Below are 26,469 nucleotides of genomic sequence, written 5' to 3' on the forward strand. Positions count from 1 at the left end.
GAATATGTCCACACTCTCAGATATTCAGATTTGTGTTTTGAAAATATGTCCACACTCCCAGATATTCAGATTTGTGTTTTGGGAATATGCCTTCATTCTGAGATGTCTGCAGATGTGTTTTGGGAATATGACAAGCTTTGTAGTCTAGGAATATGCCCATATTGCAAGATGTCGGGCTTCAGGATTTGGGAATATGCCCACATTGTAAGGTCAGGTGCTGATGAATGGTGTTACACTATTGGGTATTTTTCCTTGCAATCTAATTTTCCTCATGATAGTGCAATAAAACTTCTAGTCTGTCACTTTCTGTATGATGATCGAAACTTACCTCTAAATCTCTTGTCACATTTGTCCAATATTTTCTTTCCCTCGAATGATTAAAAAATCTCAGATGTCATTTCTAATTCCTTACCCTTGTGTCCAATACTTTTTCTAGTTATAGAAACGACTCTTATTTCTACTGCCTCTGAAATAAGATACAGGAGTTAAAACATCTCAACAATTCATAAAACACATGAACTAAACCAGCAGTCCATGATACACTGATAGTGTGAGCTAAAAATGTACACACATTGAACACTACCAATGGACATAATAAATATTCTGTCAGAAATCTGTTATTCTGAATCTAGTAAAACCTGCTTAATCTGAACATAACACATTTTATATCAGAGATCACATAAATACAATAAATCACGTTTATAACAATGTGCTGAGGATCAACATTTTGATTTGCTATAAACGTAATAGTTATATCTCTAAGTTCATGATACGTTTCAAAACTACAGGGAAAGAAAATCACTTCACTATCAACGTGAATTCATTATAAGCCTGTTCAGTGTAACTGTATTTGACTGTACATGTATATAACAGATGAAGTTTGAAGTAATGAATGAAAATCAAACTTAATAATAAAGTTGTATGTCTGATTAAACAAGTTTCACTAAACTCAGTATAATACTCTATGAAAAATTTCATAATGAACAATTAATCTTCATTACAATCAAAAACAATCTTACAACATGAATGATCTGATGAAAAATAGCATAAAAAAAGAATGCAGATCCAATGTTTATCAGAAATAAATATATAAAAAATCATCTTATTGCAGACAATGTAAATACATTTACAAATAGCAAAAGTGTGAAATTCACACAAGGTTATATAAAATAAAACCATGAACATCAAAAAGTCTCTGCATTCTTCACAAATAAACAACAACAAAGTGACAAGAATCCATTAAGGTTCAAAGTATAACTATTTATTGACAAATGTAAATTTATACCATAATCATGTACACAAAACATACCAGTTTGTATTTTTGCAATATTTACCTCTTCAATATTCTAAATGGCATGTTAAGATGATTTTAAGTCACTCGTAAAATCTCAATTGATATTTACAACAAATTCACAATTGTTGAAGTTAATCAACAGCTCGTTCAAATATAAACAAAGTCAACATCAACATTTTTACTGTCAAATACTTCTAACAAATGACGCTCAACTCCTACATCACTTCATTTAAAAGCATTCTACAAAATTACAATGTAGCTCTATCAGTGTTTGACTTCATAATTTTTGTTTATAAGTCTTATTTTTTCAAGATTTGTGAAAAATAATGATGTAATATACAGAGGACTATTAGGGGATGATTACTTATGAGGGACTATGATTTAATGTGTATATATATATATATATTATATATATATATATATATAAAGTGAGTAAACTGTTCAGGCTTCCATTTTGCGTCCTGTAATATGTATCCTTAGTCCATTTCTTTCCATTGTAGAAACATTTGCACACACCGACAAGTCAAGCTTCGATATAAACAAGGTCACGTTGAAAAATCTACACACACCGACAAGTCAAATTTCGATATAAACAAGATCACGTTGAATAACAGACAATGTTGGGTAAATGCATGTTTTATATGAGATAGGCTGTTAAACCTTTAAAGTTTATGTAATCCAAGAATAATGAAGATCAGTCTCCTGAGACATACATTGTCTCTTCCACATTTTCACTACAAGTAGCATATTGTTTCTTCCACGTTTCCATTTCAATTTTCCCATTATTTCTTTCACGTTTCCACACCAAGTAGCATAGTGTTTCTTCCACGTTTTCATTTCAATTTTCACATTGTTTCTTCCACTTCTCTACCTCAATTAGCACATGATTCTACATTTCCACTTCAATTATCATCGTTCAACTTTCTCTGGTTACACATAGGACATATTAGAATAATTCATCACAGTTCACACTCGACTTCATCCCCGTTGTACAGTACAATGTTTTGTAACTGAATTGAGTTTTTATTACGCCTCTAGTCTATCAGTCAGTTACTCCTTTTATGTTGTTTCTTGTCTCCAAAGATTTCAACTGACTTTCAAGACTCAAGACAAGAAATGAACACATAGTTTATATACATGTATGTGAAGCGAGTGTTAGTTTATATACATGTATGTGAAGTGAGCGTTTGAGGGAGGGCATATTGTTACACGTCATCAGTGTGTAGTGGTATTCAATGACAATATTTCATTCCGAAAAAAATATAAGTCCTTCCATATTTACAAAAAAAAAAACCAAAAAAAAAAACCCACCACGGACAAGTTTGATTAAGTGTAGAGGCAGACATCAAGAAAAAGGTTTTTAAAAAATGATATTTTTGTTAAATGCAACCTAGCTAACTATAATCGGATGAAATGACATAAAATTCTTTTGTTTGTTCTAAATCAGATCCCCCCCCTCTTTCTCCCTCTGAAATTTTAGGCTATCTGATAGAAAAACTGTCACACATGGGACGGTCTGCATCATTGTAGGTTGAGCCCCAAGATCAATGTAGTGATTTTATTTATACTTTCTGACGAATTCAAATAACGGTTGACATACCGTCTATTTTACAATTATTCTGAGTTAATTTCGTTACTTGAACCCAGTCTATTTCCTTACTTTGTACAATGGTCAACATACATTTCAAATGTATTAGAAGTTTTCAGAGTTAGTTGTCTATGACATGAGCGATATGATTACCTAAAGATATCGAGGAACTGCAAGAACAAAATCTATTTAACTTTATAGTCATAGTCCTACTTCAATAATGGGAAACTTTAATCGTGATTACTTTTATTTTCACACCCTAAAACAGGTCCTTCCAGTCTGTTAATTTCATATTCATTTCCTTCTAGGTTTAAAACTCTACTTTTAACTTTACAGTTGCCTAGATATATATTCAAGCATTGTTTTATTTTGCACAATGGTGGGTACCATTGATTATCTAAAATCTATTGTACCTGTATCGGTCTTTTGTCTGCACTTTCATAAACCTAACTTTATTTCAACATATATAAGGTGCAAAATTAAAAAAACCCCAAAAATTGTGTGATTCCGGTTTCCCAACCTACTCTATTTTTCGATCCCTCGCCCAATTTTCAAAGCTCAGGATTGGGATCCAATTATTGTGATTAAATTATATGCACTTGGTAACCCCAAAATGTTGATGATTCAAAAGTATGGACGATATTAAATTTTTGAGTGACATTCACAAAATATTTCAGTATCAGAGTATTATGCATATTTTTCATTTCTCTACTGGAGTTACAAACATTTTCAATATTTCAATCACAGAAATGTTTTTTTTCTAACCTGCCTACTCTATTTCTGAAAAGCATGTCATGGAAACCACCCCATCAATTTCTTTTGGCCTAAACACAGAGAACAATTTCACTTTTCTTCTACCAATTAACATGGGCGATTAAATTGCTTAGTTTCCTGAACACAAAAAATAACTACACTCCTCCTCTACAAATTAAAATCGGAGATTAAATTTGCTTAGTTTCCTGAACAATCTAATTATTTTGATCATTTGAAGCTTTTCGCAGAAAGCAGATCGTCTTTTCCCCAATTAAATATAAAAATTCAACCTCAGTAACAAATGAGCAACATTTAATCAAATTATTTAACGTAAATTTTAAACCTCCCAGGAAAGAACATCCCCCATTTCACTACTCCCGTTTTAATCCTATAAATAATTAAATTTAAACTGAAAATTAATCCTGTATCTATCTCTCACCACCTCCTCAGTGCTGCTAACACCAGTGTGGTGTATAAAATTATGAAAATAGGTGTGAATGTATTCTAACAAGGAAATGGTTGACTGTAATGTCATGTTAATATCTCTGATTGGGTAATATACGACTGAAATTTACCAGCGGTGTTTATTACACGTCCATTCATCTAAACTACTTCCACTCCCACCTCTTCCCAACTCAAAAGTGCTTCTAAATGTCAGATATTACTTTCATTGAAATTCTACAAAAATATCACAGCTCTGGGGACCAAATACAGTATACAGATCTGCCACGCTGTTCTATGACATAAATACATTTCAATCATTTACCATAGAAGGCACAAACCACAGTAAAAAGTGTGGGGGGAAAATACACACCTGTGTGTGCCTTCATAGCAAAATACTACCGGGTCAAGTAGAAATTTTTGGAAAGAAATTGGTGCGAGATTTAAATTTGTATGTTGGAGCTTCAATTTGTTTTGTTTTTGTCTGTAATGTAAATTGTAAAGATGTTATCCATTTGAAAAAATAACCAAGCTAATAAAAAAAACCCACATAGATGTTGGTCAATGTCATTTTAGGTGACATTTTTTGTGAAGTTATGCTACTATCTATATATAGTTCATTTGCAATAAAAAAACAACAACAATTTCTCACTAATCCCCAACACGGTCTTCTCAAGTTCTATAAAGATGGAAGCTAATTCTGTCGAGATGAACTCTGTTCCTGAGACTGTTTTCCTTCGTAACCTTCTCCATATGTTGCCCCTCCCTCTTTCACTGTTTCGTCCTGATTTTTGATGATCTTGAGTTATGTTGTTTCAGTATCGTACAAGTGACACAAGGATTGTAGAGAGGTCTAGAAGTGTTCTGCAAACAAAGTTTATTATTTACACACAGGTTTTCAAACATGGATTACCTACTACGACATCAACATTTACAGTGAAGCTCCAAAGGATTTTCAAAATAGGCATAATATTAGTTATAAATATTAGTTATGGTGTATGAAATACAATCCAGAGTTAATGCTCTTACATCCTTGATTGGACCTGGATAACAAATTTATTATAACCAAAGGATATTACACATATCTATTAAAATTACGGGGAAACATATGCGAGAGTTATGAATTTAGCAGATGTGGTAGTATTGGCGATCGATTAAATTTTGTTTAATGTCCCTCTTGAAAATATTTCACTCATATGGAGATGTCACCATTGTTGGTGAAGGGCTGCAAAATTTAGGCCTATGCTTGGCGCTTACAGCCTTTGAGCGGGAGGGGGCGATCTTGATTGTTCCATACCTTCTGTGTCACAGGGCCTAGTTTTCTCGGTCTGAAGGACCGCCCAATTTAGTTGCCTTTTAAGACAAGCAAGGGGTACTGAGGACCTTTTCTAACTCGGATCCCCATGGGATTGTTGGTGATCAATTGGCTATTTATATTTTTTCACAGGTGCATAGGTTGGTATTGTGCTACACATGATTTCATCCTTGTATACAGTAGACTTTCAATGGACTACACCTCCTCCAGCCTATCCAAATATTGTTACATTCATGTCTATTTCAATACTGTTGCTTTTTCTTCTTTTGTAAAATAGATACATACATGTATAAGTCCAATCCCTGTTTTGAAGATTGGCAGATGAATATCAATCAAGTTTACTACACTTGTGAACAAAGCTCATTCTACATATAAAGTGTTTGTGTTTTATTTTACGAATAATTCATGTTCATTTGAACTGGTGATTCAGAACATAAATGCAATTATTTAGTGATGAAAATTAGGAAATTCATATCAAATACTTGAGGTGTTTAACAAGCTGGGGGTAAATAACATGACAACACAGTACACAGAATCAGAATTAATATGTTCTCAGTAACAAATGTCATTAATTTTATAAATACAAACAGTGACGTCATGTTATTTAACTTCAGTAGGGTGTACAGAGATTTACACCGATCTCATTAACTAATCAGAACTCATCTGATAAGCCACATAGGAAGTCATTTGTGATATCCAATGAGTCAATGGTTATTTTCATCTACGTGGAGGAATGAAAATCCCTGCATTATAAGCGGTAATTCACCCTATGAGGAATGAGAATCCCTGCATTATAAGCGGTAATTCACCCTATGAGGAATGAGAATCCCTGCATTATAAGCGGTAATTCACCCTATGAGGAGTGAGAATCCCTGCATTATAAGCAGTAATTCACCCTATCAGGAATGAGAATCCCTGCATTATAAGCGGTAATTCACCCTATGAGGAATGAGAATCCCTGCATTATAAGCGGTAATTCACCCTATGAGGAGTGAGAATCCCTGCATTATAAGCAGTAATTCACCCTATCAGGAATGAGAATCCCTGCATTATAAGCGGTAATTCACCCTATCAGGAATGAGAATCCCTGCATTATAAGCGGTAATTCACCCTATGAGGAATGAGAATCCCTGCATTATAAGCGGTAATTCACCCTATGAGGAATGAGAATCCCTGCATTATAAGCGGTAATTCACCCTATGAGGAGTGAGAATCCCTGCATTATAAGCGGTAATTCACCCTATCAGGAATGAGAATCCCTGCATTATAAGCGGTAATTCACCCTATCAGGAATGAGAATCCCTGCATTATAAGCGGTAATTCACCCTATGAGGAATGAGAATCCCTGCATTATAAGCGGTAATTCACCCTATGAGGAATGAGAATCCCTGCATTATAAGTGGTAATTCACCCTATCAGGAATGAGAATCCCTGCATTATAAGCGGTAATTCACCCTATGAGGAATGAGAATCCCTGCATTATAAGCGGTAATTCACCCTATGAGGAGTGAGAATCCCTGCATTATAAGCGGTAATTCACCCTATGAGGAATGAGAATCCCTGCATTATAAGCGGTAATTCACCCTATGAGGAATGAGAATCCCTGCATTATAAGCGGTAATTCACCCTATGAGGAATGAGAATCCCTGCATTATAAGCGGTAATTCACCCTATCAGGAATGAGAATCCCTGCATTATAAGCGGTAATTCACCCTATCAGGAATGAGAATCCCTGCATTATAAGCGGTAATTCACCCTATCAGGAATGAGAATCCCTGCATTATAAGCGGTAATTCACTATAAGAGCAATCCCTATAACCTTACTCTACAGCAGAGAACTAAGAAGTTCATTCCAGAACTGGACAACATTTACAAACACAACATTTACAAACACTAGAACCTATTGTATAAACACAACATTTACAAACACTAGAACCTATTGTATAAACACAACATTTACAAACACTAGAACCTATTGTATAAACACAACATTTACAAACACTACATTTACAAACACAACATTTACAAACACAACATTTACAAACACTAGAACCTATTGTATTTCTGTGCAAACAATGCTGCATGTTTCCCATCAATAAACACAACATTTACAAACACTAGAACGTATTGTATTTCTGTGCAAACAATGCTGCATGTTTCCCGTCAATAAACACAACATTTACAAACACTAGTACCTATTGTATTTCTGTGCAAACAATGCTGCATGTTTCCCGTCAATAAACACAACATTCACAAACACTAGTACCTATTGTATTTCTGTGCAAACAATGCTGCATGTTTCCCGTCAATAAACGTCACCAAGGCATCATTCTCTGCTCTCTCTATGCTCTGCAAACAAAGTATAAAATTTTGAGTATCACAAACATATATGACTTCACTTTTAAGATTCAGAATTCAAAATGAAACCACAAACTTCAATGAAAATAGATCTACCAAATGTACTTTTATATGATTTTCTTCTAACCTTTTTTCTCTCAGCCTTTTCTAATAATATTGATTAAACTACCAAAATCCTTGAGGTTCTTTAGAGGAGAAGCTAGAATATTTAATTAATATATTGTAATCCTCGTTCTGGAGAGGATAATTAATACGTACCTCCACTGGCCCTACGGTTGTACAGAGATTCTTGATCATCACATCAGATGTAGACACAGAGAGATTCTTCACCATAACCTTCTTCGGTTTCGAAGTAACAACAATTCTCTGAATTTAAGAGAAAAATTTAATAATTCAGACTTTTCCATAAACATACTACTTCCAACATGCAAATACACCAAACTAGGCATATTCAATTTATTTCATTCTGAATTACCTAGATAATGAATGACATTGGCCAAGACCATCATCGCTAGCAATGCTTACTGAGTCCTGTTGTACCTACTCTACATCAAACTGAGGCTGTATAATCAGCGAAACCATAGATTTTCATGAATATTTATGAAATGACAATGATATATCGACCAATCAGTCACGATGACACATTTTGATGTTTTAATTGCTGCACACACACAGGTAAAGGTTACAGTGTTTGTTTACAAATAGTAAGAGACAGAAAAATCAATATATGCACCCAGGGGTGCATGAGCCGAGTTGCATGGGATACATTGTAAAGTCAGGAATGATGTGGCATATTTATAATTGTGAAGAACTAATTTCAGGGTTAAACTTTTCGAGTTACTGTCCAGAAACCATATTGGTCTGAAGTTTTCAATCTATTTTCGGTCACTGTGACTGTGACCTTGAACTTTGACCTTTTTTTCTCCAAAATCAATAGGGGCCTTGCTTTGCTGGTATCCAACAATATCTCAAAGTTTCATTTGATTCAAATTAAAATTTTTCGAGTTATCCTCTGGAAACCAAAATTTTTGGGAATTTTAAAATCTATTTTCGGTCAGTGTGACCTTGACCTTCAACCTATTTTCTCCAAAATCAATGGGGGTCTTCCTTACCTGGTACATAACAATATCTTACGTATCATTTGATACGGATTTAAACTTTCTGAGTTATCATCCGGAAACCAAATATTTCTGAAATTTTCATTCTATATTCGGTCACTGTGACCTTGACCTTTAACCTTTTTTTCTCCAAAATCAATAGGGAGACCCTGGTACCCAACAATACATCAAAGTTTCATTTGATTCAGATTTAAACTTTATGAGTTATCATCAGGAAACCAAATTTTCCTGAAATTTTCATTCTATATTCGGTCACTGTGACCTTGACCTTTTTTCTCCAAAATCAATAAGGGTCTTCCTTACCTGGTACCCAACAATATATCAAAGTTTCATTTGATTAAATTGTAAACTTTTCGAGTTATCATCCAGAAACCAATTGTTGACACCCAACCAATAACCGAGTTCAACTTTGTGCAACTCGGCTAAAAAGTTTACAAATCACTCTTTTAGAAGCAAGTCAAGTATATAGCTATATATCAACTGAAATCCACCTTAATTATTCAAAAATCAATGCTATGCTTGCAAATTCTGTAGTGAACAAGAGGCCCACAGGCCTTATCGGTCACCTGAGTACTAGTGAAAAAGTATCACTATTCCCAAGGGCTATGAAATCTAGAAATAATTTCCTGTTCTGAATATCTAAGCTAAAATTCTAATGTTCAGCAACAGTATAAAACGAGATGTGCTCTTAAAACTTCATTGCCCTCAAAAGTGCATACACTGATGAAAGGCTTTACATAATATAATAGTAGTGTTAAATCTAAAGCAAACTAGCATGACGCCGCTCCATGCCCTTTTTAATTGCACCATGCCCTTTTTAGCCGAGTTGCAACGAAGTTGAACTCGGCTATTGGTTTGGTGATGCAGGCGGGCGGCCGGGTTGGCGGGCAGACTGGCGGGTGGTTGGGCGTCAACAATTGGTTTCCGGATGATAACTCGAAAAGTTTACAATCTAATCAAATGAAACTTTGATATATTGTTGGGTACCAGGTAAGGAAGACCCCTATTGATTTTGGAGAAAAATGGTCAAAGGTCAAGGTCACAGTGATGAAAATAGAGTGAAAATTTCAGAAAAATTTGGTTTCCGGATGATTACTCAGAAAGTTTAAATCTGAATCAAATGAAACTTTGATATATTGTTGGGTACTAGGTAAGGAAGACCCCTATTGATTTTGGAGAAAAATGGTCAAAGGTCAAGGTCATAGTGATGAAAATAGAATGAAAATTTCAGATAAATTTGGTTTCCGGATGATTACTCAGAAAGTTTAAATCCGAATCAAATGAAACTTTTTATTGTTGGGTACCAGGTAAGGAAGACCCCTATTGATTTTGGAGAAAAAAGGTCAAAGGTCAAGGTCACAGTGACCAAAAATAGATTGAAAACTTCTGACAAATATGGTTTCTGGACAGTAACTCGAAAAGTTTAAAACTGATATTAGTTCTTCACAATTATAAATATGCCACATAATTCCTGACTTTACAATGTATCCCATGCAACTCGGCTTATGCACCCCTGGGTGCATATATTGATTTTTTCTCTATAATTAAAAAAAAAATAAAAATTTGTTGATATAAATAATTATTCTTTATTTCCCAAGGTTGAATGAAAAGTTTAAAATCAAGGCAGCAGATGTTAACTTTTAAAGAGACTAAATGATTATTCTATTACTATCATAGTATGATACAATGAAAGTGCCCAAAAATTGTCTTGCCGCGAAGAAAAGTGCCCTTTTGAACATATGTGTGTCCTCTCTAGATCCTAAATTTAACACTAAATAGGTGTATAACATTAAAAAATCAAAAGATATGACTAATTTGGACCCATCCTAGAGTCAAAACCCTAGGTTGTGAAATTCACCATTTTTTGTAAATCCTTTTCTGCTATTCCTTAAGTATGCATTTATATTTTATACAGTATCAGCAAACTTTTAACACATAAATACTATATACTAAGTTTGGCTCCATTCTGGGGTCAGAACTCCTACTCTGGAAATCATCAAATTTACAATTTTGGTAAAAGACTACTTGCTCTTTCTAAATATCCATTTAGTTCCAATTTAGTATTAATAGCACTAAAGATTTTATCAAAGTGTTTTACACATAAACATTATATACCAAGTTTGGCCCCACTCTGGGGTCAGAACCTCTACCACGGGGATCATGAAATTTACAATTTAAGTAGAGGCCTTCATGCTCTACATCACTATGCATTTAGTTTTTCTTAAACATGTGCAGTTCTAGATAAGATTTTTTAAAATTGGTCAATTTTGGGCAGTTTTTGCCCTGCCCCTAATGCCTCAGGGGTGCAGGAATCCTGAAATTGACAATTTATGTCCTCTTTGTTCCAAAGATGCTTCAAACCAAATTAGAAAAGAATTAGAACGGTGGTTATCAAGAAGAAATTAAAAATTTCTAGTGTTCACACATTTAATAACTGACCATTTTGGCAACACCCCGATACCAAAACCCTAACCCCTGTGATCATCAAATTGACAATTTTGGTAAAGGACTACCTGCTCTTTCTAAATATCCATTTAGTTTCAATTTAGTATCAATAGCACTAAAGAAGATGGTATTTTAAAAGTGTTTTACACATAAACACTATATAATAAGTTTGGCCCTGCCCTGGGGTAAGAACCCTTACTCTGTAGATCATGAAATTTATAATTTTGGTTGAGGTCTTCCTGCTCTACATCACTATGCATTAAGTTTTTGTAACACATGTGCAGTTCTTGAGAAGATTTTTGAAAATTGGTCAATTTTGGGCAGTTTTTGCCCCGCCCCTAGGGGTGTAGGAGTCCTGGAATTTACAATTTATATCCCCCTTGTCCAAAAGATGCTTCATACCAAATTTAAAAAGAATTGGAATAGTAGTTATGAAGAAGTTAAACATGTTAAATTGTTAACGCACTGACAACAGCCAATTGCAATAGGTCACCTGAGTAAACTCGGGTGATCTAATAAAGCTCCACACATATGATAACCACATGGAAGTAACTCCACCCAGGCACACTGTGGTCTAGCAGCAGGACGGGAAACACAGGGAAATTATAAGCCAGTCACAGAGATGGTTACATTCAAAAGTTGCCAGTCCATTCCAAATCTGCCAGTCCTGATTTACAGTTTTGTGATATTTATCATTTTTCATGAGGGAGTTTACTAATAAAAGCTTGTTTGTGACAATTGTTGTAGTACACTGGCTGTTAAAATTAACCCGAATTCTGGGCCATGAAAATTTTTCCTCGCCTGACTGAGAAATACACCATCTTGGGCAGGCAGGCTGGCCGTAATTTCCAACCCTGCTTATTGTCTGCCATGAAAGCCATTTCCTCCTGACTGGCAGTGATCTCAGAGTCTGCCATGATCACAAAAGCCTGTTCCTGTTCACAGTTTCTTTTACTTAGGTACACATTTTTCTACACTTACCCTGTTAGTTCCTTGCTGACTGACCACATTTCTCTGGTCTCCTTCCTCATTATCCCCAGGCACTGGGTTTATCCTGACTACTGCCCTGTTGCCAGACCTGGGGGACAGGCCTGGCGAGATAACGGACCGATTCCCAGAATTCCCACTCACTACAGTTCGATTTCCTGTCTGTTGACCTCCAATGGGGGACACGGGGGCAGTGTTTTTGATCACCTGAACCTTGCCATGCTTCAACAAAGATGTTTCCTCACTAGCGTCTGCCTCATCTTCAATGGGAACCAGTTTAATTTCCCTGGATATGATATCCCCTTGAGCGTTTTTCTTGACAGTTTCTATCCTCTTCATCAGTTTTTTATTGGAACCAGCAGTCTTTGCACTCAATGTCTGGTTTGTAGCCGTTTTGTTGATTGGCTTACTAGCACGGATGTTCCCAATTGTCTTCTGTGCATTTGTTTGAACAGAATGTGCAACTTGCGCATTAGGAAAGCGAACCTGATTTGAGTTTAATGTCTTGATCTGTGGACCAACACGTGGGGGCTGTATAGGTTGTTGAACCTTTTTTGGAGTGGTCTGCACTGTTTTAATCTGGTTTAAACTAGGCGTATCAAGTTGCTCGACGTCATCAATTGTCTGACCTATAAATAAACAAAATACAGGCATGTAACTAACAGCAGTAAATCCTTACTGCTACAATAACAAACCACACAACATGGAAAGGCATGAAAACAAACAGTAAATGCTCTCGAACCATGAAACAAGAAAGCAACCTGAATGGCGATTCCCATTCATAAAAACGTGCCAGATCAGCAAATACTTTAATTCTATAACATATATAGCGAATTTCTGCGGACAATCCTTAAAAATTCGCTATACGTTAATAGTAAATTCATAATTCAAATGTAACGAATTTGCTATAAAACTGATTGTTCTACATGTACATGTATATCAGTGGTATAAGAAAGCAGCAATCATTATACTTGCGTTTGTATTGTGAGCCTATATATATTTTCGAGAAGAAATATTTTTATACAAGAAATATATACACTGATTTATATATGATAATTTATCTTGGTTGATTATGAAATCACGCAAGAACTTGTCGAAAGAAAAATGTTATTAAAATTATGTGTAATACATACAGTCTATTACAGTTGTCATTTACTTGCTGCTTTACACAAATAAAGGAGTGTACAATAAAATAAATGTAATCAAATTTCAAATTTGATTTAGAACGAGAATAGTAAACAATACCGACAACATATTTCATTAAACATATGTGTAAGTATTGTTTTGCATTAACAACCTCTTTTGAAAAAATACAAACAAGTCAATGGAAAACGATTATTAAAAATCACAAGGAGTTTAGAATGGGAAAAAATCGTTATAAAAGGGGATTTTTACATTCATTTTTAATTCAAGGGAAATAGGAATTTACATCGTTAAATCTGTAAATTCGCTATATTCGTGTTTGTTATAGATGCAGATTTTTATATAGAATATGTAAAGAATTTGCCGGGGAAATAAATTTCACTTCTCTATAGCCGTAATTTCACTTTATCCGTGTTCGCTATATTTGAGTTTTACTATATTCAGATGTGTACATATACATATTTATATGATAAATTTCTTGTATAACGAAGTTTCGCAGTCACTAACTACATGGGAAACAATCGTAACAATTTCCAGTCGCTTTACACAAAACACATTATCATACCTCAGTATTAGAATTCTATGCAACACGTAATCTGATTGGTTTAGACAGTCATGTGCCAGAGATGACAAAATTTCATATCTCCCTCGTTAAATCGCCTGGTTTGGGTTGATACAAAAACAAGCAAGTAAATCTACATACAAGGAGAATGGAAATAAAAAAAACCCTGGTTACCAGATCACTGCATTTCGTTGTTTGTACCTTCTACTGTAATACGTTGACGGCGCAGTGTTACCGTTAGGGTGATCTCGGCTACATACAATGAGCGGACTCCAATTTCAAATGCACTATTGTAGTCTTGCTTTGTTTCAGTATAATAAACAATTTATTGCATGAATGTTTGGGATATATGAAGATTTATTCACCCAAGAAAAATCATATTTTCCTCGGGCAACGAATATGATTTTTCTTGGGTGAATAAATCTTCATATCTCCCCCACTATCATGCAATAAATGTATATAATCAAATAAATAAAGATGTTTCCTTGGGATGTCTCTAAATTATATTCTCAACATTACTGTCTCATTGTCCAGTCTAAACATGTCGTAAATTTATCTAAAGCAGAATTCTATAATTAAAACAAAGTGCAGGGGTAGGGTTAAAATGACCAATCAAACAAATTAACTATCCATCCCAAAAAGAAGCTCAGGCGATGTATCACCTACACAAATATAAACACCCAATGATCACAGCCAAGCTAGCTCAAGACACTGACCATTATCTAGGTAAGGTGTCCAAGTGGAAATAACACTACCACCACTTTAAGAGATCAAGAGTGAGAAACAAAAAATACAGGACCCAAATTTCATTTCAAAAGACTGAGAGTAAATTTGCTGTTATTATAGAGAAAAAAATCTGGACCGAGATTTCACTTTGAAGATCAAGAACTTCTCGAGATCGAATTTTCAAAAAGTCACCTGTACATTAAAATTTTAAGCAACAAATACTCCTCAAGAAATACTATATTCTAGTTTCATTTCACCAGCACACGTACCTTTCTCTGCCAGTCTCTGTGTCAGCTGTTCTCGCTTCTTCTGAGCCAATGCTTGTCTGTTTGCCTCTTTCCGTTTTCTGATCAGCTCTCTCTGTCGAGCCTGCAGTGCTAACTTTGCCTGTAGCTCTCTGTCCTCTGGGGTCTGGTAATAGAGATTGTATCGTAACAGTGTGGTGGTACAGGGCTAGAAATACACTGTAACTGTTTTTATTCACTGGTCCCTTGGGCTATCTACTTTAATTTCTACTGGTCAATTGCTAACTTTTACTGTCCCTTCTGACTAGTGGATATGAAAACAACTGGCCCAAATTCCATATTCAAAATAATGACACATTTTCATAGTTAAACCTAATATCTTGTTTATTCATACTAGCATCAACAGTGGGTTTAAAAAATGTCATATCTTACTATTTTTATTCACATTTTTCAATAAAAAACTTAAAAAATAGTCGGCGTCATCTTCAACTTTCTTGTCATTTGTGTATACTAATCTCACAAGATTATGAATGCATCACAAATTAGACAGCTCATTCTAAGAAATTTGCAGCTGAGCTTTCTTGGGTATACTAATTCAGAAAACCTCCTGTGGCTTCTAACTTTGTGTCAAGTGTTGAGGGATCATTGAGGGATTGTCGGTTGTATACTCCGCTTAAGACAACTCGTTTTTAGAAACATTGAATTTCATGAATTTACCTACATGGTGCAACTTTTTTCGTACAACTTACCAAAAAGAAATCAAGAAAATATTTTGCCTGCGATAAAAACCTGGATGCACACACATCTAATATTTACTAGCCCAATCGTTAAGGAATTTTGATAAGTATTTAAATCAACCAGCCGAAAGGGCACATGGTTTTTACAAATCACTAGCCCAAATCCATAATTTACTAGCCCCTGAACATTGGGCCATCGATTATTTTGAGCCCTGTGGTAACGTGCAGAATCTGCCCGGTGCCTAAACATTACTGTTAATTGAAATGATACAGCCTGACAACATCTGCCCGGTGCCTAGACATTACTGTTAATTGAAATGATACAGCCCGACAAACTAACAAATAAGTGCAGAGTAATAAGGAGATATGAAGTGTATATTTGGGGATGAACAAACCAGATTTGAAACTGATTAAAATCCCATTCATCCATTTTTTATCTGTGTACAAGAACAAATTGGCTGAACATGTGTTAAATGTATAATCATTCAGTTACATCAGTTCTATCAATAGTCAAAAGAATTCTTTACCAGTTGTTCTATTTCTACTTTGCTCTGTTTTACTGGGGAGGCATCTATGATGGTTTCCTCAGTCGAGGCCCTTTTCTGGGGCTTAGTGGCCCCTACTGGTGTAGTCTGCCCAAATTTCTTGGCACGATCTGTCAGTTTTTTGACATGTGCCAACAATACGGAATTTTGCTTTGCTCTGTAAAAAGATTGAAAGAATTTGAAGATTTATAGTCATGTACATATATTCTTCCCTTGCAACTAGGTTGTGGAAGAGGAATATTAGGGGCAGATCCAGGGTTTTTGAAAGAAGGGGGGGGGGGTGTTTCCACCCTCAAAATGCTTTTTTTTTACCACAAAATTTTCTAATGAAAGGGGGTGGTGGTTCCAACCCCCACCCCTCTGGATCCGCCACTGAATATACATGCAGTAACTTGCCTGTTTGTGTGTTTTATCGTTCACATATTAAAATTAATTGAGTACAAAAATCAAACTTTCGAAGAATGAAACTTTACAAAATATCCCAGTCTTACTGGTTTTCAAGAAGAACTGCAAACAGTCAAGGCCACTAGAAGAGTCATTTGTAAGCTAGCTTTTTCATTCTATTAGATTTTCATATTCATACATGTTTGTTTGCAATAAACATCCACCACATTTATCATAAAAAGTTGTTCGATCGCTTTGCATTAATTTCAGTCATCGGTCACATAACATACAGTGTAATGTTGAATTTCCATTATTCAAAACAAGACTGCACTTTTCATTTCAGAAACTGACTATCATCTCATACAGTGTATGTACATGATACGAGTCAACTCCCTTTCCTGCAGCTAACTGCTTCACAACTTACTTCAGAACAGGCTGTCTTGGTCCCCCATTATTTTGATTGGGATTTCTGGGCATTCTTTGTCCCTGGCTATGAAATCCATGAGGTCTAGCTTGGTTCTGATACCCAGGGGCCCTTTGTTGAAATCTTGGTGGCTGCTGTGCCTGTGTTCGGGGCTGGAAATCATGCCGTATGAAGGGCTCTGGGGCACGTCCTGGGGGTGGATATCTACATAAACATTAAGCACTGTAAATTTCCTTTATTGTGATGGGGACTATATCCAATAGTGTATACTGTGATCTTAAAGGCATAGTGTCTAAGATATTGGTAAAATTTTGCATGTTCCAAAAGTTGGCGAAATTAAAGATCATAACTAGAAAATCACAAAAAGTTTTTCAGAATGTTTACAAACACATTGGATACGATAGTAATTACAAAATAATTCCCTGTGCTCATTAGCCTAAACTGGTACCCTGTTGACTTCGCAACTCTCATGTTTGTGAGTAGCCACCAATCAGCGGGGTACCAGTTTAATATATTGTCCTTCAGACAAAATTTTTATAAAGGGCTACAACGTCAAAATGACTTCAATTTCAAGGCGCTGCAGCTATAGATAACTCATAATTAATACTACAAATTTGTCTTTTGGAGTTCTTGCAAAATATTGTGATGTCATTTTTGAGATAAAAGATAGACCCTATGTCTTTAAAGCAATACAAGCTGTAATTGACGGTATTTTTTCAACTACCTAATTATGAATCATTTACCTCCTATCGATATAACTGATATAATCCCCAAGATCTTAAGAAAAATTCAACAAAATAAACAAGGAAATATTGTTTGAGAGCATACCTACAATGAGCGTTTCGTATAAACGGCCATTGTGTCGTATACATGGACACGGGAACGATGATTGCTGAACATATCGGGTTGCTGAGACCGACGTCATATACAAAGATGGAAACTGACGTGAGTAACTACACGTGGCGTTTGTTTTAAAATATTACATCGTTTCAAGAATGACAAGAAGCACTATAAGTGTAAGAAAGCAATAATTACACAAATGTGCAACTCAAATGAAATATTGATATTAAATTTTCTATAAAATTGGCATGTTAAACTGTTTACAAATCTGCCACCTCTCTTTCGCTTTTTTCCGAACTGGTGACCTCCGAGGTCAATGCACATCGGAGATTACGAGCAGGAATTACTGACAGGATGACAATGATTTATGAATCGACATTTTCTGCTGATTTGACGGGTTTACTGCTTCAGATTCACTCTGATTCTATTAAGTAGTATGTACAGTGTGTATTTAATCAAAAATATGTTAAATATTCGTTCTTTTATTTTTCAATTTATTTACCGTCAGTTACAGCTTGTATTGCTTTAATATTATGCAAGTACTCACTTCAGTGAAATCGCCATTCATTGTGAATGCTATTCTACTTTACAAAAAATTGTGATAATCACTTCTGATTTCACACGAGAGGTGTCTTATGAATGAATGTGAATATTAATTTACTGCATAAAAAGGAAACAAGATGATCAAAATTGCCCCTTATACATTTTAATAATCGTATGTTGTCATTTTCAACAGGTACAAAAGCAAAATATGACTTTCATGCACACACCTATCATCGTAGCATGAGAAACAAAACTCCCTGCCCCACTTAAGACCACGTCACTACAACTATTGCTACCTCTGCTGGGCATATTTGTGTCCCTACCTCTACTGGGCATATTTGTGTCCCTACCTCTGCTGGGCATATCTGTGTCCCTACCTCTGTTGGGAGTACTCCTGTTGAATGTAATGACGAGGTGGGGGCGGTATGTTATGACCCTGCTGGGACGGGGGTGCCATCCGTACATGTGGGGGTGGTTCTGCCCTGATCAGTGGCTGAGGAGGTTGCTGAGCGGGCGGATACCTATGGCTAGGTGTCATCAATGGCTGTGGTGGAGGGGGCCTCGAAGGATGGTACTGACTGTGTGGAGGGAACTGCTGTCCATGAAATGGAGTGGGTCCACTGCGAGGTGCCTGGTTATAATGCCCCATTAGGGGCTGTGGTGCTGGATGAGGGTGAGGATGAGGTGGAGGCCCTCTAGAGTATGCTGGGTAAGGAACACTCGGCCTTGGTGGAGTCTGCTGACCTGGTCAATAAAAATCACAAATGCTTATCATGTTATGATGTAAGATTTCAGTACAAACAGAATGGTTCCAGGTGAAATTACTACTAATTGATTTTTTTTTAAATTCATGTGACTGTATTTGGGTACTGAAAATCAAAATCACCTGTCTCACAACGAAGTACAGGTATTTATTCCATGAAATTCACCATGTATCATATTAACACCTCACTTAAATTCTTTCCATAAAGTAAACCTAAATTTAAACCATTACTTCAAACTGTCACAATTTACATTTATACTGATTGTGGGCAGGTGAAAACTACAGCTTACCTCTATACTGATGTAGACAGATAACTTACCTCTATACTGATGTAGACAGGTGATAACTTACCTGGATACTGATGTAGACAGATGATAACTTACCTGGATACTGATGTAGACAGATGATAACTTACCTGGATACTGATGTAGACAGATAACTTTCCTGGATACTGATGTAGACAGGTGATAACTTACCTCTATACTGATGTAGACAGGTGATAACTTACCTGGATACTGATGTAGACAGATGATAACTTACCTGGATACTGATGTAGACAGATAACTTACCTCTATACTGATGTAGACAGGTGATAACTTACCTGGATACTGATGTAGACAGATGATAACTTACCTGGATACTGATGTAGACAGATGATAACTTACCTCTCTACTGATGTAGACAGATGATAACTTACCTGGATACTGATGTAGACAGATAACTTACCTCTCTACTGATGTAGACAGGTGATAACTTACCTGGATACTGATGTAGACAGATGATAACTTACCTCTCTACTGATGTAGACAGATGATAACTTACCTGGATACTGATGTAGACAGGTGATAACTTACCTCTCTACTGATGTAGACAGATGATAACTTACCTGGATACTGATGTAGACAGATGATAACTTACCTCTCTACTGATGTAGACAGATGATAACTTACCTCTCTACTGATGTAGACAGGTGATAACTTACCTGGATACTGATGTAGACAGGTGATAACTTACCTGGATACTGATGTAGACAGGTGATAACTTACCTGGATACTGATGTAGACAGGTGATAACTTACCTGGATACTGATGTAGACAGATGATAACTTACCTGGATACTGATGTAGACAGGTGATAACTTACCTCTATACTGATGTAGACAGATGATAACTTACCTCTATACTGATGTAGACAGGTGATAACTTACCTCTATACTGATGTAGACAGGTGATAACTTACCTCTATACTGATGTAGACAGGTGATAACTTACCTCTATACTGATGTAGACAGGTGATAACTTACCTGGATACTGGAGGTGGACAGGTGGAGCTTGGACATGATGAGGAGGGTGGTGGTGGTGGGAGCTACTGTACATGGGCTGAGGGGTGGCCTGGGAGGTCCATGGTCCACTCTGTAGTAATTACAACAATCTCAGATTGACTCTGGAATCATCCTTTAAAACAATTACTGTATAAAGGGTTATTTTCGCCCCATTTCTACACTTGCAGACAGTTTCGTCCCGTTTTAAATTCGCCCAGACATAGTTGTGTTAAAAGAGAGATATGAGAGAAAACAGTTTTGCCCACTCTTAAATTCGCCCAGTGACAGGAAGGGCGAAAGGGACGAAAATAAAATGGGGGTGAATATTTCCCTGTATACAGTAATTGTCAACACTCCTAAAATATATCTGCTTTGTGTGAAAGAAAGTAGTCTTAAAATCCAAATCAGCACTCCATGTTGCTAAAAATATGGGAGCATATATGACTAAAACTTTAATCTTGCTACTGAAAATAACTTGTATTTTTAGGCTATCAACTTCTGAATTGATTGATCAAAATTCCACCATAATGGAAGTTGAACAACAAAAACCAGATGGTGACTATAAATCTGTCTCATGCAAAACATTCTACCCAAAGTTTACAAAAAATCCTACCTGTGGCGAAGAATGCACAACAGGGGCTGGATGCTGTAGTTGAGTTAGGGATGGGGGGCCTGGGGATCTATACTGAGGGGGTACTGTTGGGCTTGGCATGAGTCCGTCCCCATTTCGCGAGTGCGGCATGGCCCCTCGACGAAAATGTGGATTGATATGGATCTTCTGGGGTTTTGATGGCGACTGCTGATAAACACGACTATGTTTTTTACCACATTAAAAAATCACTACATAATATACAAAATCTTTGTAAAGTCCTACATCAATAACAAAGTAATGTCAGAGCATTTAACCTTTAAGCTGCTAATAGTAAATATACAACTTTCTCACACTCAAAGTTATCTATCAACACATGGGAACTCATTTTCAGTTTGGTGAATTTAAAGTTGGTCACCATTCAAAGATGAAAGAAAGCAAAAGTGAGCAAGCTCACATACCCCATGCTCCAACATTGCTTGACAATGTCTCACATAATGAATGGTAACGCTATGCATTACTGCAAGAACATGACAGACGGGCTTGAAATTCCAAGTTCAAAAGGGGCATAACTCCCACAAAAATTATTGAATCAGAATTTCCTGGGAATATGCACATCTAAACAGTGTATCCTTATCAATTAACTACAAAGTTTCACAAAATTCTGTTGAGCATCTCAGAGGAGTTGTGCTGACAAGAAAGGGACTGACGTACGGGTCAAAAACATTATACCCTCTGCAACTTCGTTGCACGAGGTATCACCAATAGTACACAATATGCCAATGAAAAGCTAATATAAGTTGTTTTTCTTGCACCATGATTTGTTGAACTTGGCTTCAGGTAGTATCAGCAATCATCAAGGTGTGACATACTTTCTTGGCATCATGAAAACAGACAAATCATGTACTCTCTATGTAATATTTCCACTTGGCATGTATGTGTACCATGTGCACCAAGTTCTGTGGTCCTAGCCTCAACAGTTTGGTCTGTATCCTGCTACTATGGCCTTAACCTTTGACTTTGAGAAACAGTAGGCATCCTCCACTTGGTATATAAGGTGTATGTGTACCAAGTTTGACAGTCCTAGCCCCAACAGTTCGGTCTGTATCCTGCCCAGAAGGTTTTCCTACTAAGTGATGCTACAACCTTGACCTTTGATCTCTGACCTTGAAAAACAATGGGCATCTTTCCCTCATCATGTTGATCAAATGTACCAAAGTTGTAAAATCCTGGAGCTTACAGTTTGGTCTGTATCCTGCCTACAAGGTTTTCCTATGAAGTGATACTATGAACTTGACCTTTGACATCTGACCATGAAAAACAATAGTCAATCTCTACTCATCATGGTGATCAAATGTACCAAGTTGTAAAACCCTGGAGCTTACAGTTTGGTCTGTATCCTGCCCAGAAGGTCCGGACAGACGGACATCGCCATACCATAATACGTATGAAAAATTCCATATGAAAATAGTTTTTTAAATACAAAAATTCAATCTATTGACAGCATTACTGCATTGGCTGAATTCAGAATTGGACAGTAAAACTATAAGTAGGTTGTCATTTGACCACCTGATTGTAGATGTAGATTTGACCTTTGCTTTGACCTCTGTGGTGAAGCAGCAAACTAAAAACACGTTCAAATTTGTTACTTTTCTACAATAATCTAAATAGGACGACATGAATGTATGTATGTCACCTCCACACGGCAGGACATGCAGTCACGTGCTTCATCAAACTCACCTGGTCCGGTGCACTCTGGGGTGGGGCCTGGTGGGAGTAACTTGGGGGAACCTGACTGTGATTAATACTCTGAGAGGACAGTGGTGCCCTGTTACCCATGCCTCTTCTCTGTGGGTAATTGGGAAAACGTCCTCCACCTCTGCCCCTATTGAACTTATGAGATCTTTTTTGTCCGTGCTGTAAAAACTGCTCGATTTCTTTTTCTTGCTCTTTAGAAATTTCTGAAATAAAATCCCCGGATATCTTACAATATTTACATTCCCTGAATCTCTTATGTTTCTTTTGATATTGACATTACCTTTATAATATACAATGAACGCATGTTTGCTGCAAACTTGTTTTAGGATTCTGGATTTTAGTTCCCCCTGTGAGCTTACTCATTACCAAATATTGAGCATCATCAACAGTGCTCCCACTGGACCAGAATTCCCTTTCGCCACTTTTTCAGGGAGTGGCGCGGCACAAATAATCACATGCTTTACAATTATTTCCACCATATTATATATTATTTTATTCATTACACTTATTTTAGCATTTTGAATCAGTTACATTACTTAATCATATCCAGCTACCATACTTAAACATTTCTTTCTGAAATAATAAAAAGTTGATTTGTTTGATAAATTCTATTATGGAAATCAAAATTCAGATAATAAATCATATAAATATAAACTTCATGATGCTACACCCCTCAGTGAAAACATTGTGCACATTGGCCGAAATGCAGATGTCACAAAACATCAAGCCCAATTTAGAGTCGTATCTCAACCATTCCCTATTAAATTTCCGTTTTTGTATGGAAGATTTTGCAATTTGGAGAGAATCAGATGTTTGAGCAGGTGGGGTTGACTGTAAAGCCAAACATAGATATTTTTTAATTTTAGACTGACTAGGGTCAGAAGCTACAAGTTTAGTGTCAAAATAGAATGGGGTGCATAGTCTTATGAGATTAGCATTTTTATACTGTTGCGCACCGAACTTCAAAGAAAATTATTTATTAAAATTGCTATGTCCATATCAATGGTGACCGACCGCATTGTTTATGAAATATTCGAACTAAAATCAAACACATCAAAATCAAAACTTGTAATCAACAAGTTTGGCCGCAAAAACAAAGAATTGATGTATTCATATACATGTATATATTATACACAATAATACGGCCAATTTAATTACCGGTCGGTTCTCTGGTTAAGAATTGACATTAATGTGGAGATGATAACACGATAATGAATACGACTTTAAATGTTAAACAATTGAACAGCTGTCCGATGTACTTTATTACATAATCACCGACTTTTTTGCAGCCATAAATTACCTGAGGCTGTGACCAGCTCTGTGTGCACTGGAGCGACGCGAGATTTCCGGTCGCACGCGTTGACTGAATAAACAGATTTTGACTGACTGCATAAACAAACAGGCGATAATGTGTCACTGACAAAGGATTAAAAATACAATTTATTGCAAAAAGGGATTTTCGCCACTTTCATTTTTTCCCCGCCATTTTTGAAAAAAATTCGCCATTGGCGAAAATGGCGAAGCCCAGCTCGAGCACTGATCATCAAGGTCAAAGGTTGCATGGGCTGTTCTGTTTAAAGTAACGAAATGATCAACGATATGACATTTCAGTACTTTAATCTATTTCATATTTAAAATAAAGTGCACCGCCACGGCACATAATACGCCCGTCACATATTGTTAACAGTATAGATTGTACCCATTAAAACATTTTTTTTTAATATCACCTTAATTAAATGTCACAGTGACCTTAAAGTAGGATGCGACACACCTTCTACCTAAGATGCATTAGTTGACCAATTTTGGTGATTCTAGGTCTAATAGTTTTCAAGTTATGAGCCGGACAAGTTTTTGCCATCTATGGCCATATCTTCTTAATGGAAAGTCACAGTGACCTGGTTTTAATGTGCGACACACCTTCTACCTAAGATGTATCTACAGACAAAGTTTGATGATTCTAGGCCTTGTAGTATTTAAGTTACGAGTCGGACACGAAAAAGCTAACAGACGGATATCTTCTTAATGAAAAGTCACAGTGACCTGGTTTTAATGTGCGACACACCTTCTACCCAAGATGTATCTACAGACAAAGTTTGATGATTCTAGGCCTTGTAGTATTTAAGTTACGGGTTGGACACGAAAAAGCTAACAGACGGACGGACGGACATGAATGCCATACCATAATACGTCCCGTCTTAAGACGGGCGTATAAAAAAACACATGAAGAATAAAAAAAAAACAAAAAAACAAATTCTTAACATGCTTACACGAGTTATGATTTTTTTCTGCAATGTTAGCTACCTTCATTAATGATAAAACAACAAAGAAGGCATTTATTGTTTAAATGAAATAAAAAAATTCAAAGTCGTCCAATTTATGTACTAGAAGAATGCTACTGTATGTATGGGAACTCAGACTGTGTACCAAGTTGTACAGATGAAATATGATTTTCCTGTCACACTATATTTTTTAAAATAGAAATCAAAGATATAGTGCTACACAAAAATCAACATTTGTCTACAATTTAACACCCCCCCCCCCCCCCCCCCCCCCCCACACAAGAATTTATATTTAAAGTGTAGCTGACAAAAGCAACATTCATGCTGCAAAATAAGCCTGTTCAAAATAAATCATTATCCCCGATTAATGATTAAAAAGAAAGTTTAGTAAAATTTTTGAATTGTTTGAAGCTTTCACTCAAATCTACCTTAACTTGAAAAGCATATAAATTTCTTTTCATATATACTTGACACCAACACCATGAGCAAACATGCACACCAAGTTTGATGATCCTAGCCTTATAAGCAAATTGTTTTTCATGTATGACCTTGACACATTGCGAGGTGGTGTGACATTGCAAGGTGCTTTGTGATATTGAGGTGCTTTGTGATATTGAGGTGCTGTGTGATATTGAGGTGCTGAGTGATATTGAGGTGCTGTGTGATATTGAGATGCTAAGTGATATTGAGGTGCTGTGTGATATTGAGGTGCTGTGTGATATTGAGGTGGTGTGTATGATTGATTGATTAAATATTGTTTAATGTCCCTCTCGAGAATATTTCACTCATATGGAGACGTCACCACTGCCGGTGAAGGGCTGCAAAATTTAGGCCTATGCTCGGCACTTATGGCCTTTGAGCAGGGAAGGATCTTTATCGTGCCACACCTGCTATGACATGGGACCTCAGTTTTTGCAGTCTCATCCGAGGGACTGCCCCAGGGGTACTGAGGACTGGATCCCCTCGGGACGAGATGGTGTGTGATATTGTAAGGTGCTGTGTGCTATTATGAGGTGCTGTGTGATATTGTGAGGTGCTGTGATACTGATGTGTTGTGTAATATTGTGAGGTGTTTTGTGATTTTGTGAGGTGCTGTGTGATATTGCCAGGTACTGAGTGATATTGAGGTGCTGTGTGACAATGCAAGGTGCTCAGTGATATTGAGGTGCTGTGTGACATTGTGAGGTGCTGTGTGATATTGAGGTGCTGTGGTATATTGTAAGGTGCTGTGTGACATTGCGAGGTGCTGTGTGGAATTGTGAGGTACTGAGAGATATTGTGAAGTGCTGTGTGATATTGAAGTGTTGTGTGA

General features: G+C 36.4%; 1 protein-coding gene across 4 annotated transcripts in view; it reads right to left on the reverse strand.

The window, feature by feature from the left end:
• Nucleotides 1–26,469, reverse strand: part of LOC125647453 (RNA-binding protein 33-like) — a 38,115-nt gene continuing 11,646 nt past the window's right edge. For 2 of the 4 annotated variants that reach the window (XM_056142509.1, XM_056142508.1), the window contains exons 8-18: nt 22,861–23,081; nt 21,145–21,330; nt 20,514–20,622; nt 18,826–19,192; nt 17,066–17,269; nt 16,240–16,414; nt 15,000–15,141; nt 12,294–12,928; nt 8,008–8,115; nt 7,658–7,740; nt 1–4,940 (exon numbers count right to left, since the gene is read on the reverse strand). In XM_056142509.1, the coding sequence (XP_055998484.1) occupies nt 4,892–4,940; nt 7,658–7,740; nt 8,008–8,115; nt 12,294–12,928; nt 15,000–15,141; nt 16,240–16,414; nt 17,066–17,269; nt 18,826–19,192; nt 20,514–20,622; nt 21,145–21,330; nt 22,861–23,081 (2,279 nt within the window). In that variant the 3' untranslated portion in view covers nt 1–4,891. The remainder of the gene's footprint in view (nt 4,941–7,657; nt 7,741–8,007; nt 8,116–12,293; nt 12,929–14,999; nt 15,142–16,239; nt 16,415–17,065; nt 17,270–18,825; nt 19,193–20,513; nt 20,623–21,144; nt 21,331–22,860; nt 23,082–26,469) is intronic. The other 2 variants (XM_056142510.1, XM_056142511.1) reach the window with 1 other exon arrangement.

Source organism: Ostrea edulis, chromosome 6 (assembly GCF_947568905.1).
Source record: "Ostrea edulis chromosome 6, xbOstEdul1.1, whole genome shotgun sequence".
Lineage (NCBI taxonomy): Eukaryota > Metazoa > Mollusca > Bivalvia > Ostreida > Ostreidae > Ostrea > Ostrea edulis.